The sequence below is a fragment of the Ictidomys tridecemlineatus genome, chromosome 3 (genome assembly GCF_052094955.1).
Source record: "Ictidomys tridecemlineatus isolate mIctTri1 chromosome 3, mIctTri1.hap1, whole genome shotgun sequence".
Taxonomy (NCBI): Eukaryota; Metazoa; Chordata; class Mammalia; order Rodentia; family Sciuridae; genus Ictidomys; species Ictidomys tridecemlineatus.
In genome coordinates this window covers 165,276,491-165,291,379 of record NC_135479.1, presented here as the reverse complement: position 1 = coordinate 165,291,379, position 14,889 = coordinate 165,276,491, and the positions used below count along the sequence as shown (strand labels likewise).

Here is a 14,889-nt window from a genome sequence, read left to right as displayed (position 1 = left end):
AACAGGAATGACAGTGGAATGAATCTGACATAACTTTCCCATGTACATATATGAACATACCACAGTGAATCTAAAAAAAAGAGAGAGAGAGAGAGAATTCATTACTATTGAAAATTATTTATATATTTATTATTTCATTATTTTGTATCCTTACCCATACTGGTCTTAAATTAATAAAAATAAATTTTATTAGATTTTTTTAAAAATTCAAACAAAAGTTAAGTATATACCAAAAGATAATGCAAAAGTAAATGTCTAGATCAGTAAAAACAAAAACAAAAAAAAAGTGAATGCCTATAACATCAGGTTCTGAAATGAAGTGATTCAGAGAAATTATTAAAAAAAATATTGTTAGACAAAATAATTATATATCCATAGGGAAAGAAGAAAATTAATCTCAACCTTTTCTTCATACTTTACATATAAAAATATTGAAATATGACAGCTAAAACTATAAAATTTCTAAAAGAAAATATGGAAGAATATCTGCATGTCTTGGGGATATGTAGAAGTTTCACAGGATACAGAAAACAACAATTATTTTAAAATGATAAATTAGAATTTATCAAACTGTGAAGTCTCCCCTTATCAAAAGATACTACTAGGGCTGGGGTTGTGGCTCAGTGTCTTAATACCCAAGTTCAAACCCCAGTACTGAAAAAAAAAAAAAGATGCTATTAGTATAAATTAATAGGCAATCTATACATGGAGGATAATATTCAAAACAGATATATCTAACACAGAATTGATATTTGAGATATTTTTAAATTTGCTACAATTCCCTAATTTAAAAACAAATAATGCATTTTTTGTATTTATTTTTTTAGTTGTAGTTGGACACAATGACTTTATTTCACTTATTTATTTTTATGTGGTACTAAGGATGAAACCCATGGTCTCGCACATGTGAGGGGAATACTCTACCGCTGAGCTACAACCCCAGGCCCAAACAATGCAATTTTTAAAACAGACAAGGACTAAAACAGCCATTGCACAAAGGAAGAAATATAAAATAGCCAATGAGCGTGTTAAAAAGTGTTCAACAGGCTGGGGCTGTAGCTCAGTGGTAGAGCATTTGCCTCGCATGCATGAGGCACTGGATTTGATCCTCAGCACCACATAAAAAAATAAATTAATAAACAGAGATACATGTGTCTATCTACAACTAAAAAAAATTTTAAGAAAAAAAAGTGTTCACCATCATTGGTCTTTCAGAGAAAATTAAAGATTCCACGTACAAACAAGAATGGTTGAAACTTTTTACATGGGCAACGCCAAAATTTAGCAGGACTTTAGAGCAAACATAGCCCTCATTTTTTTTATAGAAATGTAAACTAGTACAACCACTTTGGAATAAATATTAAGAGTTTATTTTATAACTAAATATACACCTAACTTCTGAGGATATGGTTCAACAAATGCCACATACTTCACTATTTGACCTATCACAAGGCCTCTTTAGAACACCATTGTTGCCAAAAAAAAAAAAAGTTTCATTAGCCTTTAGTTACTGCTCACGATAACCTTCTGTCTTAGAGAAGATAACCAATCTAAAAACGCCTCTCCTCTAACAGAGATAATCCCTGCCCTGGACTGGTAGAGAAAGGGAAAATGTGATGACAATATTCTGAAGAAGGAAATGCCAGCATTTAATCTGTCTTCAACACTACTGCTAGGTCTCAGGCTGGTTTCTTATCTAATACATATAAATCTAGAAATTCAGTAAGGAACAGTCATTTTTTAGGGCTGCTATATTTTCCTTTTGGAATTGTAAAGACCAAAGCATGTAGAACATTCAATTTTGGTTTGTTAAGGCAAGAAAATGAAATAAAATGCAAACATATTAGAAAACATGAAAACTCTTCAGATAAAATAATCATCCATGGAGAAAACCCTAAGGAATACATGAAGAAGGTACTAAAACTAATAAGGGAGGTTAGCAAAGTTGCAAGATTAAAGATCAATATATGAAAATCAGTTATATTTCTACATACTAGCAGGGACCAATCAGAACAATCATTAACAATAGCAGGAAAAAAAATGTGAAATCCTTAAAGACAAAATCTGATAAAATGTGCATGATCTATGCACTGAATAAAACATTAGTTATATACTCCTACCATTTAATCAATGACAATGTCATTTACTTAGGATCTACAATAACCCTAGAACTCTTAGCCAATATATCCTTAAAGACATTAGTAATAGTAGTAGTAGTAGTAGTAGTAGTAGTAGTAGTAGTAGTAATAGTAGTATTTATTCCTGTTTCAATAAAGAAAAAACAGAATTTTAAAAATAGAAAAATTTTCCTAAAGACATAGAGCCAGCAAACCTGCAGATCAAATATTACATGGGGTATACATACACTAAAAATATTGTTATTTACCTGAAATTCAAATTTAACTCAGTTCCCTGAATTTTATTTGCTAAATCTGGCAACACTATGTGTGGGTCAGATATGGCCTTATCCATTGGGACTCTACCCCTTGCATAGTACATTTTAAATATATAGAACTATGCCTAGCTTTTAAGTTCCAAGACCCTGCATATTTTCTCTAGAAAATACCAACCCATTCTTCAAAATTCAGTTCAACTGGCTTCTACTAACCCAGGCATGGATGTATACTCACATATGTCCTTCCCACATATACACCTTGTACATACTTTATTTCTGCATATTCTACATTGACTTTATTATTGTGGTTATTCTAGTAACTGGCAGAATCATTATGAATTAAGGTTGCATGTGTGAATTAACAAATAAATGAACAAAAAAGAAAATATAAATAATTATAAAGCATTGTTGGGAAAAATTGAAGATCTGAATATAAATGGAAAAATATATCATGTTCATACATCAAAAGACTCGATGTTCTTAAGATGACAGGTTCCCAAATTGATCTTTAAACTTGTAATCACAATCAAAATCTCAGCAACATTTTTTTGTATAAATTAGAAGATTGGTTTTATATTTATATAAAGTACAAAGGATTTTATATTTGTATAAAGTACAAAGGAGCTAGCATAACCAATAAATCTAAAAAATAATAAAATTGAAGAATTTACACTATATGGTTTCCTTATTTTAATGTTTACAGTAATAAATAATGGGAATTGGCTGGGTACAGTGGTACACTCTATAATCCCAGCTGCTTGGAAGGCTGAGACAGGAGGATCACAAGTTCAAAGCCAGCCTCAGCAACAGCAAGGTGCTAAGAACTTCAGTGAGACCCTGCCTCTAAATAAAATACAAGCTAGTACTGGGGATGTGGCTCAGTGGTTGAATGCCCCTGAGTTCAGACCCCGGTACCCAAAAGAAAAAAAAATAATGGGAATTCATACAAAAGTAGACAAATAGATCAGTGGAACAAAATGAAGAATATAGAAATATACAGAAGTTTATGCAGAAGATTATATAGGTATGCTGGCAAGAACAAATGATCTTTTTAGTAAATAATGCTAGAACAACTTACATGTATATACAAAAAATCAGCATTGATCCATACGTATCATATACATCATTAACTCAAAGTAGATCATAGACTTAAATATACAGACCTAAAAATTTAAATTTCTATAGGAAAAAATAGGAGGAAACTTCATGATCTTGGGTTAAACAAACTTGGATCCAACACCAAAACATAATCCCCCCCAACAAAAACTGATAAATGGTACTTTACCAAAATTAAACTTCTGCTCCTCAAAAGATATCATTAAGAAAATAAAAAGTAAAAATTAGGAAAAATGTGTGCAAAACATATATCAAAGAACTAGTATTCAGAATATATTAAGAATTGTTACAATTCAATAACAGCCTTCATTGTTTTTTTGTTGTTGGTGGTGGTGGTGATGGGATTGAACAAGGGATGCTCTACCACTGAGCTATATATCCTCAGTCTCTTTTATTTTTTATTTTCAGACAGATTCTTGCTAAATTGCTGAGGCTGGCCTCAAAACTAGGATCCTTTTGCCTTAGCCTCCCAAGTATCTACAATCCAATATCTTAAATAGACAACATATTTGAATGCACTCTTCATATACAAAAAAAAAAAGATATAAAAATGTGCTCTACCCATAAATAAAAATGTGGTCAAAACCATTCGTCATTAAGACAATGCAAATTAAAGCCACAAAAAATACATGCATTAGAATGACTAACATTTAAAAAGACTGACAACAGGACTGTAGTTGTGGCTCAGTGGTAGAGCACTTGCCTCCCATGTATGAGGCCTTAGGTTCGATCCTCAGCACCACATATTAAAAAAAAAAAAAAAAAAAAAAAAAGACTGACACACACCAAGAGTTGAAAGGATGTAGAAAAACTAGAGATCTAAAACTGTGAGAATAACGCCAGTCATACTGGAAAGCAATTTGACAGTTTTTTTTTTTTAATTAAATAAATAGGGCTGGGGTTGGGGCTCAGCAGTAGAGTGTTTGCCTAGCATGTGTGAGGCCCTGGATTTGATCCTCAGCACCACATAAAAATAAATAAATAAAATAAAGGTATTGTCCAACTACAATTAAAAAATAAGTACTTTTTTGAAAGTTAAATAAAGGGCTGGGGATGTGGCTCAAGCGGTAGCGTGCTCGCCTGGCATGCGTGAGGCCCGGGTTCGATCCTCAGCACCACATACAGACAAAGATGTTGTGTCCGCCAAATACTAAAAAATAAATATTAAAATTCTCACTCTCACTCTAAAAAAAAAATAATAAATAAATAAAATAAAAGTTAAATAAATACCTGTCATGTGACCTAGCCATGCTAAAATTACTCAAAAGAAATGAAAACATGTTCAAACAAAAACTTGAATACAAATGGTCATAATACCTTTCTTCATAATTGCTAATAACTAAAAACAACCCAAATATCCCAAATTGGGGTGTGTTCACAAAATGGAATACTACTCAAAAATAAAAGATAAACTATTGCTACACAAAAGAATCATGGATTGATCTCAAAATAATTATACTGAGTAAAAAAAAGACAAAAAGAGCACATACTATTTTATTTATATGTGAAACTATAGAAATGCAAACTAATACATAAAGACAGACAGACAGATAGATAGATAGATAGAGAGAGAGAGAGAGAGAGAGAGAGAGAGAGATAGATAATAGATAGACAGATAGCCTCAGTATTGGAAGAGATGCAGTTAAGGGAAGGAGGAATTAGAAAGGATCAAGAAGAATCATTTAGAAGTAATGGAAAAGATAAATTCCTTAATTGTAGTGATGACTTCAAGAGTAAATATATTTGTCAAAACTAATCAAAGTTTACTTTAAATGCCTATAATCCATCAAAGCTGTCTTTAAAAGTTTCAGCTGCAAATATGATTTTTAAAAAAGGAGACTATTAATGACATTCGTTTCTAAGTGTCCTATTCGTTTGATTTTACTGAATATTAATCTAAATGCAATTGCTTTCTAATATGGAAGATGCAAGTTTGTTGTTGTTCAAATTTGTTGCACCGACTAGCAATTGATGCCAAATTCTCTATTAAGGAAAAACTGGGCAAATTATTAGGACAAATTGAACAGTAGATATATCCCTCCCTTCAAGTTTCAAATATTTGACTTTAAGGCTATAATCCAAATTATCTCTTCAAAATCAAGACGTAGTTGAAATATTCATTTCCCCAAATGAAAAACAAACAAAATATTGGGGTTTTTTATCACGACAGTAACAGTTATATAAACATTGTTTTAATCTTGATGTGCTAGGCCAATCATTTTAGTTTTATGAAGTCTCTTTTCAATGATTTCATTCCTACCATCTACATTTTAAAATCTATTATTCCAAGAATGACTTATTTTTCTTTTTGTTGGCTTCTTTTTCAATAGTATCTCTTGAATTTATAAAAACAAGAGCAAAACAACCACAAAGTATTACTAGTTCCTTAAGTGACTGGTCCTTTTCTCTTCACTATTAACCAGCAGCTGAGATGTCTAAATATGATGATCTATTTAAAAATAATACAAAGTAAAAATCCAGATAGCATAAATAATAGTATTTCTAATTCACTTTCAGTTCCTTTATTCTCTTTCTATTCTCTTTGAAATTTCCCATTCCTGGTTATGTCCTATTTTACAAAATGTCAGGTCAATGAATCTCATTTGAAAAGGAAAAGGAAAAGGGATGGAGATAAAGCTTAGTGATAGAGTGCTTGCTTAGCATGCATGAGGCCCTGAGTTTGATATGGTTCTATAAAAAAGAACAAAAAAGTAAAAGAAAAGCATATTGCTTATTAGTTTTTGATGGTCCCCAAATACAATGAAGAAATATAAATATACTAAAAAAAAGAGCTGCTATACATTTTACCAGTTTACAAACAAAAACATCAAATATATATAATATCTGATACTAAATTTCTATTTTATTTTATTAATGTGGTATGGAAAATAAGGACAAAGAAGAGAAAAATAATTTGATAATAGTAGCTCAGACAGAGGCTCATCTAACCTAGTGCCTGGAAGATAGCAAATGCTTACTAAACATTTGTTATAAAAATGAATGCATGCATGCCTGAACAAGCCTGATTTCATTATCATTTCATCATTTATCTCCACTTTAGCTTACTAACATTGCATCCATATTATGGCTTTTTATTGGCTGTTGAACAGCAAAAATCAGAGCATGGAAATCCTCCAAAGGACTAAGAGACATAGTAAGGTCAACTAAGCAATGTTAGTAAATGTAAGAAAGAGAGTGAATTCACATGACCAAAGGCATAAGTTCAAGGCTCATACTGTTTTAAAAAAATAAAATAAAATCCAAGTTATCATGCTTTAGGGACCATGAGAAGTGCTACCATTTCACACATAAAAATTTTTGTATGTCCTAACTAGACAGCAATCTGTGGAATGTCTAAACTACAAAATAAATTGATTATACTTTCATCAATATGGAGGCAGGTGAGTGTACCTTGGCAAATATAATCAAAATAAATTGATTATATTTTCATCAATATGGAGGCAGGTGAGTGTACCTTGGCAAATATAATCTTATTATAAATATAATAATTTACAAATTTAGGTAAATTATTGTAATGGAGAGAAGCAAAATTAATTCCTCCAGCAATACAAACCAGTATTCTTGAAGTGCTTAAAAGATTTAAAACTTTTCATATTTCAGAGTGACGTAAATTTCCCTCTGAAATCATATTACTACTATATTCTTAGCAAGTTCTTTGCTCATAGCAAATAGATAATATTTGGCTCAGTTTTGTCTAAATTATCACAAGTTTTGACTTACGATGTGATACTAATCAATGTAATGGAATAATGTTTGAATTTCTTTATGGGAGCCCAAGGATTAGGATGTTTTCTTACCTCGAACTCTAAAATACTTCACATGGTTTGCCACAGCCTCTGTCACACTTTCATTTGGGCAGATTTTTACTCCATTAGGAAACAAAATAGATCGCCGCCTTCTAAGGAACCAAGGTCTTTCAGCTTCTCTGTGGTCCAGAAGCTGCTGCTTCTCAGTAGGTAGAGAACGTTCTATAGATTCTTTGGGCAGGAGAAAAGAAACTGCACTCTTGGTTTCTTGGATCTCTTCAAAAACCAAGTAGGTTTGTACTATAGAGTGAAAGCACAATCAAAGCGTTTGATGAGGCATAAGATAGGGCACAAAAGGCAACTAAAAACAAAACTGACACTTGTGCCACATTTGGATTTTGAAATTGATACTCCGATTATAGACAGACTTGCATATCTAAGAAGGAAAGGAGTGAAGTTTTCAATATTTTCCATTTAATTTCTACTCCTTTACTCTAAGATTGTTATTGAAATCAAGGATATATCCAATTTCAACACAAGAAATAAGGGGAAGTGGGACTTGAGCCAGGAATTAGTAATCAAGAGGAAGACTCAAGTTACTACAGATATTTTAGAATATTTTAAATAAAGAAATATCAAAGACTAATAGAGTACTATTTATTCAATTTCAATCACATCAAATAATAGTATTTTTAAGAAAATATACTACAGCTATGTAGATAAAACAAACATAGACTTTTAAATTACCTGTTAATGATGGAAGGTTTCCTTCTATCAGAACAAATATCAAAACACCCAGAGAAATCTTCCCAAAAAGAGGAAACATAATCATTTGAGCCAAAATCAAAGAAATAAAAAGAGGGCAAAATCCTTAACTGAGCATACAAAGACTTGAAAATTCCAGTAACAAATTGTTACAGGAAAGGTCCAAGATTTAAAAGTTTGTGTTTGAGAATGGACAGCCACTCCAAAATCATTATAAATTAGTGTGAATAAAATGGTGTCTTCTCAGAGTAGCTCTCACTTCTTTTCTGAAATAACCAGCATGCTATGAAAGCAGACGAGATAAGCTAATTAGAACAGATGGGGAGAGACAATTTCTTTATTCTAATCTAGGTAGCTAAGCTCTTTACTAACACTCTCCTTGCCTTTAACAAGTGGTTCATTTACAAATAATTCATGTATAATTCACTGACTTTTCCAACTTTTCTGAATCCACCAGTCAAATTTGATAGATCCTTACATACCGAGTTCTAGGATTTAGGATGTGTAAGCATAAAAATGCCCAGACTATCTATACCTACCTGCTTCAATAATATATACATAACTATATAAAAAAATCATTAGTTTTTGTCAGAAAGCTATTGTCTTGTAAATTTGCCTTTTTAATATAAAATCTGGAAATCATTCACTGTAATCACAGTCTTCTTCCTTATGCATAAGATGGAATAGTAACAGTAAAGCAAACTACTGGTAGAGCTGCTGTGATGGATTAAACTAATTAACTAATTTAATCCTCACAACATTGCTTAGAATAGTGCCCAACACACAGTAATCACTTAACATAAATGAGAGCTGTGAAGATATCTTTGTTGATTAATTTGCTATTGAATGTGAGGCTTAGGGTTTTTATCTACATGAAGAACTCTTAAGAAAGGATATCCTCTACTAGGAAGGAATCAAATAAAAATGTATTAGAACAGTTGTTTTTATCATATAAATCTAGTAGAAGTCAATTAAGTTTGTTGAAATTCCTGTGGAAGCTAAGATTTAATATCAAATAACAATTTACATTTTACTTTATGTATCTCTGGGAGTTCTCTGGGGAAAAACACGTTTTGTAATGTCTAGAGAACATTTCTCTTAAAAATCTTTTACTAGCTAAGTCATCTTCAATGTCATTTTATGCATTAGGAAAATAGACTAGTTGATATTTCAATATTTCAAGCATATTTTTTCAAGATTGTCTCATATTTTCTTCTTTTATAAAGTTTAAAAAATATAAGTAACCATTGAACACATGTGCATAATTGACCCTATAAAATATCAGTAAATTTATAAGAAATTTATTTGCCACACTGTGTGAGGAGAAAAAAAAAAGCTGAAAATTACATTAACTAAGCACAATTTTAAAGTCTTAAGAAATATTTTTTGTTGACAATTCAGAACAAGGGAAACATTCAGATAACAAGTATTATTAATGGGAAATTATTATTTTTGATGGCCTACTCCAAAAAGCTAAAAAAAATCTTGAGAATCACAACAATTTGGAAACATTCCTGTGCTTATGTTCAGAAAACCTGGGCTCAAACCCTGGATTTAACACTTAATATTTGATTTTGTTAACCACCTAAGATATTTGAGCTGGTTTTTCCACCCAAAAAATGAGGTATGATGATCTTTGCCTGTGTCATGGGGTTGCTGGTTAAGAACTAAGAAATATGAAAATTCTTGGGAACTAATGCCTGGTATATTCATTGTATTACAAGTGTTCATAAAATCTAAAGAGATTTCAAGCTTTGTAGTTCTCCTTTGTTTAAGCTCCAGGACACACACAAAAAAAAATTTTTCCTTAAATTATATTCCAAGTAGAGAATTTTAGAACTTAAAAAGATCTGTTATATTATCTGCTACAAAACATAATTTATAGTTTCAAAATCTATACCTTTTAAAAAATAAAAGTAATAAAAAATCTGCAGCCTGTTCATTTGTTTCTAAATAGATTCATCATTTTATAAATTCCATTTAACTTGACATTTTCTGTAATTATAACTTTAATCATAGCATTCTTAGAATAACTGTGTCTATGAGACAGAGTAGTAGGTGAGATTAAACCTTGAGATTGCCAAAAGTAAGATTAACTCCAATTGGGAAAAGTAGAGGGAATTTATCAGAAAAGATAATGTTTAAGCTGGTACTTGAATAGATTAGTTGGTATTTCAGTGGGAAGATATGGTTGTGGTTAGTATTAAGAATTGAGTTAGGAAAGAAATTCTTGGTCATGATCAGTAGGTGGAAAAGTGTACTGTTAATACAAAAAATTTAAGATACTTGCTGCAGCAGGATAGGAACATATGGCAAATAGATTGAGAATGAAGCTAACTGTGGTAGCTTAAAAGCCTTACCAAGAATTTTGGATTTTCACCTAAAGATGAAACAGATTCTCTCTCTGGTATTTAAATGCTCAGAAAAAAATATTTATTGCATTTACATTTAAGGAAATTCTTTATATGAAATATTTCAAATCTCATATGAAAGTCTTTAAATCTTGTTATGCATCAAGAAATGTCCCAAGCACACACCTATAATTCCAATGAGGCAGGAAAATTGCCAAGTTCAGAGTCAGCCTCAGCAACTTTTGCTGGCCCTGTCTTAAAGTAAAAAAAGGGTCTGGGAATGTGGCTCAGTGGTTAAGTGCCTCTGGGTTCAATCTCAGTACCAAAGGGTGAGGGAGTCCCCAAATCACCAACATACCGGAAACTGAACATAAAAACTGCTCCAGAGAGGAGTTCCAAATTGCTTCATCCATACTTAATTCCAAATCTGTTGAGGATCATTTATTGAGTGCTTACTCAATTTTCTAAATAAAGAAAATCAAAATGTTTCCAGTCTTTAAGGAGGTTATAGAACACAAAGACTAACGTGTATAAATACTGTAATAAGAGAGATGTAATACATATACAAATTATTATGAGGATGCAGGAGAGAATGAATTATTCTGCTTGAACAAATGTGGGAGTGGTGACATTAGAGGTTTTTTTGTTTTTGTTTTTGTTTTTTGATACTGGGATTAAACTCGGGGGCACTCAGCCACTGAGTCATATCCCCAGCCCTATTTTGTATTTTATTTAGAGACAGGGTTTCACTGAGTTGCTTAGCACCTTGTTGTTGCTAAGGCTGGCTTTGAACTCACAAACCTCCTGTCTCAGCCTCCCTAGCCTCTGGGATTATAGGCTCCACCATGCCCAGCTAGAGTTAGTTTTTGAAGGAAAAAAAAAAAAAAAGTTCACAAGAAGTAGTGAAAGGATGTACTAGGAAAAGGAAATAGCATATGCAAGACCTACAGGTATAAATACAATGTCACAATACCAATTCCAGAGGACCATCTATGGTTTGGGCTTTAAAATTCACAGTCATGGAACAACAGTCCATAATCCCACTTCATTTTCATTTTGTAGAACACAAAACACTGTCTTTATAGAAGTACTGACTGATTTATCCAATCCCCAGAAGGGTTGTATTCAGTTTTAACAGAAGAGACCACCCAGGCCACAGCAGCAGAAGCCCAATACACACAGAACCATGTCTTAACAGCTCATAGGAAAACCTCTCAAACTTCCTCAAGAATAAGCTCAGTGGATTGGGGCTGTAGCTCAGTGGCAGAGCACCTGTCTAGCACATGTGAGGCACTGGGTTCGATCCTTAGCTCCACATAAAAATAAGTAAAATAAAGGCATTCCATCCATCTACAACTACAAAAAGAATTTCTTAAAAAAGAATAAGCTACAGAGAGAAGTACTTAGAGCATGAATAAATAATTCTGCATAACTAAAAGGTAGAAGACAATAGAAAGATCAGGATAGAACACAGGCTGGAACAAAATAGGATGGGCTCTATATGACAAGCGTAGAACTTTTTTTTCTTGACATAAGAAGAAAAAAAAACTAATTTAAAGAGGTATTAAGATTTTACAAAGTCCTATTCCAGTGATTAGATATGACTTTAAAAAAGGCCTTTTTGTTTAATCCCAATCTTCATAAATTAATAGTATAATATTTACAAATGATTTCTCTGGCTACTAACAACCCTTTTCACTATTTTTTATCTCCCCTCATTCACTTTCACCCACACACAGGCATCAATATACACACACACACACACACACACACACACACTATAAAGCTGAACGACTCCTCCCCAATCCCCACCAAGTTCCCAAAGACACTCCATTGTTCTTACCAGAGAATATTTAAGTTATTTGTGTGTCCATAAATTACTCAGGAATAAGAGCATTTCTTTTTCAAAGAGTTTAAAAAGTTTATTTTTTGTGCTTAGCAAAATGTTGGCTAATAGTAGTTACAGGTTGAATATCCCTATTTGAAATGTCTGGGAGCAGAAGTACTTTGAATTTTGGATTTTGGAACATTTGTAGACCCTTGATATATCTTGGGGATGAGACACAAGTCTAAACATAAAATTTATTTTTATTTCATACACATATATGCTGAGGTAATTTTACACAATATTTTTAGTGTACCTGTGTTTTGACAGTGAACCATTACATGAGGTCAGGTGTGGAATTTTCCATTTGTAGCATTACATTGGTATTTGAAAAGCTTTAGATTCTGGAACATCTGGATTTTAGATTTTTGGAACATTTTTCCTATCTGATTAGGGATGCTCAACCTGTACTAAAAAATTTCCCTGAACTGACATTCAAATTAAGTATATACTTGTTAAAGTTGGGAGAAAAATTAATGTAAGCAGCAGTTACATGGTATGCTCAGGACATCATGCATTTAGAAATTTATTTATAACAATGGCTTGTGCTTCTTTAGAAAAAATTACAACTCAATTTAATTAATTGGAAATGTTTAATATAAAATACTTATATCCTCAAAGCATTATTTGCACATGAATTTAGGAAAATTAATTTTAATTTCCAAAACATAATAAAGGACAGTGGTATTTTTTAAAAACATACAAACAAAAAGTTAAGAGATCACACGATGTCTTATATACTTGCGTCCCCAAAATTAGATGTACAAAACAATTAATAGTCACCTAAAAAAGTCTCTCTCCCACAACACACACATAAATTGGGAATGGAATATGCAATTATAACCATCTTTATATGCAATCTCCAAAAGACATATATTTTTAACAATATAAAGATGGTGACAAGATAACAAAAGCCAAGGACACTGAAAAATAAACTTGACAACTTCAATTTACATGATTTTGAAATATTCTGATTTTTTAACTTTATCTTAAATTGCTTTTGTTTAATTGATTTACAGTTATAATGTGAATCCAAGAGATGCTTAAAACAAGATTAAAATAAAATTCTTTAAAAAAGTATTCTTATCTGAGAAAATACAATACGATCATGTCTCTTTCAAAATATTCCTGATAACATTAGAAGGTTCTAAGGTGTTTAATCATACATAATACCACCATCATCACATGAATTCAATAGAACTGTTACCTGAATATTTAATAAACTATTAAGCGCCATAGGTTTAAGATCCATAGCGGATCACAGGGCTCTAAAAACTACAATTTAAAAATATAAAAGTAATGAGAGCAATCTGGCTTTGCAGATGAATACTGGGTAAACTAAGCTATAAAATTATATTTTTGGTTCTAAATAATAAATAGAACTTTGAGGGTATTTTTGTTAAAGATATGAAGACACCGATTTTATCTTCTATACTTACAGAAATTGTGTATATACATTCTGTGATAATGTGTAAGTGGATATTTCTATAGCTACACCTCAAATAAACTAAGTTTGGATACATATATGATTTTTTAAAACTCAGTTAATTTTTTGTTCCCAATTTTACCCCAAACAAATGAACTAAATCCTCAAATTCCCCACATGAGACATCAAAAGTAATGGGAAAAAAAAATAGAGCAGAGCAATTGTGTTTAGCAGTTGACAACAATAAGCTGCGCTTTGAAAGAGGAGTTTTCATCATCTTCCTAACATGAATTTTTTTTTTTACACTATACAGAAGGGATGCCGTAAATGGCATTTTCTGAAGCCTTGATACTAAATTATTTTAAAAAAATACACAGTATTCATACTGCATGCTTGAGCTGCAAAGAACAGAAATACAATACAATATGACTTGTCAACAAATTTGACAAGCACTGGGGCTGGCACCAGGGAGGACCTAACTCCCATCAACACCCAGTCATGTGGAAGTACAGATCACATAGTTTTATTATTTACAAAAACATTCCCACATTACATATGCTATTGTATAATCCAAGCATATTTATCAGAAAAATATCAAATACTTATGAAACTTTAATTTCTATCTAATAAGTTTTATGTATATCACCCTCATTCCCACTCCATCTATGAGAGTCCAGCAAGTCTAATAATATATCTTCTATATTTTAAATAATAATGTTTGTTCAATGACTTATAAAACTACTGAAAGTTATTTTCTTCTCTGTGAGCTGGCTAACACAAATGCTGGTAAGCGGCTTTCCAGTAATCTTAGAGAACATATGTGTCATGTTTGTACAGATTAACTAGCTACTGCTGCCCTTGCGCTGCTGCAAATGAAGTTTCAAAATGAGCTCTCGAATATCTTCCCGTTTGGTCTTTATTACATGACGAGGAAACCATTTCTCCAAATGAATTGGAAGTTCAAAGTTAACAATAGGATCCTAATGAGAAAAAGAAAGAAAGCAATCACTTTAGCAACATAATTTTAAATGTGTCTTAATTTCATTTTTATAGGAAATGAAAAATTGCTTTTTAAAATAACACTTTATTGAGGTATAATTCACGTTATACAATTCACCTGAAAATATAATTTTTTATTTATTTTTTAGTTGCAGAGGAACGTGTACCTTTATTTTATTTATTTT

The 14,889-nt window shown here is 31.7% G+C and overlaps 2 protein-coding genes across 14 annotated transcripts in view; both read right to left on the bottom strand.

Moving 5' to 3' along the window:
- The window catches only part of Impg2 (interphotoreceptor matrix proteoglycan 2), an 88,221-nt gene extending 79,892 nt beyond the window's left edge, over positions 1-8,329 (bottom strand). For 3 of the 4 annotated variants that reach the window (XM_078044320.1, XM_078044321.1, XM_078044322.1), the window contains exons 1-2: positions 8,026-8,329; positions 7,330-7,578 (exon numbers count right to left, since the gene is read on the bottom strand). In XM_078044320.1, the coding sequence (XP_077900446.1) occupies positions 7,330-7,578; positions 8,026-8,110 (334 nt within the window). In that variant the 5' untranslated portion in view covers positions 8,111-8,329. The remainder of the gene's footprint in view (positions 1-7,329; positions 7,579-8,025) is intronic. The other variant, XM_021733083.3, reaches the window with a different exon arrangement.
- Positions 8,330-12,290: 3,961 nt separating this feature from the next.
- Senp7 (SUMO specific peptidase 7) overlaps positions 12,291-14,889 on the bottom strand; it is a 137,237-nt gene continuing 134,638 nt past the window's right edge. For all 10 annotated transcript variants that reach the window (XM_013362776.4, XM_078044317.1, XM_021733079.3 and 7 more), the window contains one exon: positions 12,291-14,685. In XM_013362776.4, the coding sequence (XP_013218230.2) occupies positions 14,548-14,685 (138 nt within the window). In that variant the 3' untranslated portion in view covers positions 12,291-14,547. The remainder of the gene's footprint in view (positions 14,686-14,889) is intronic.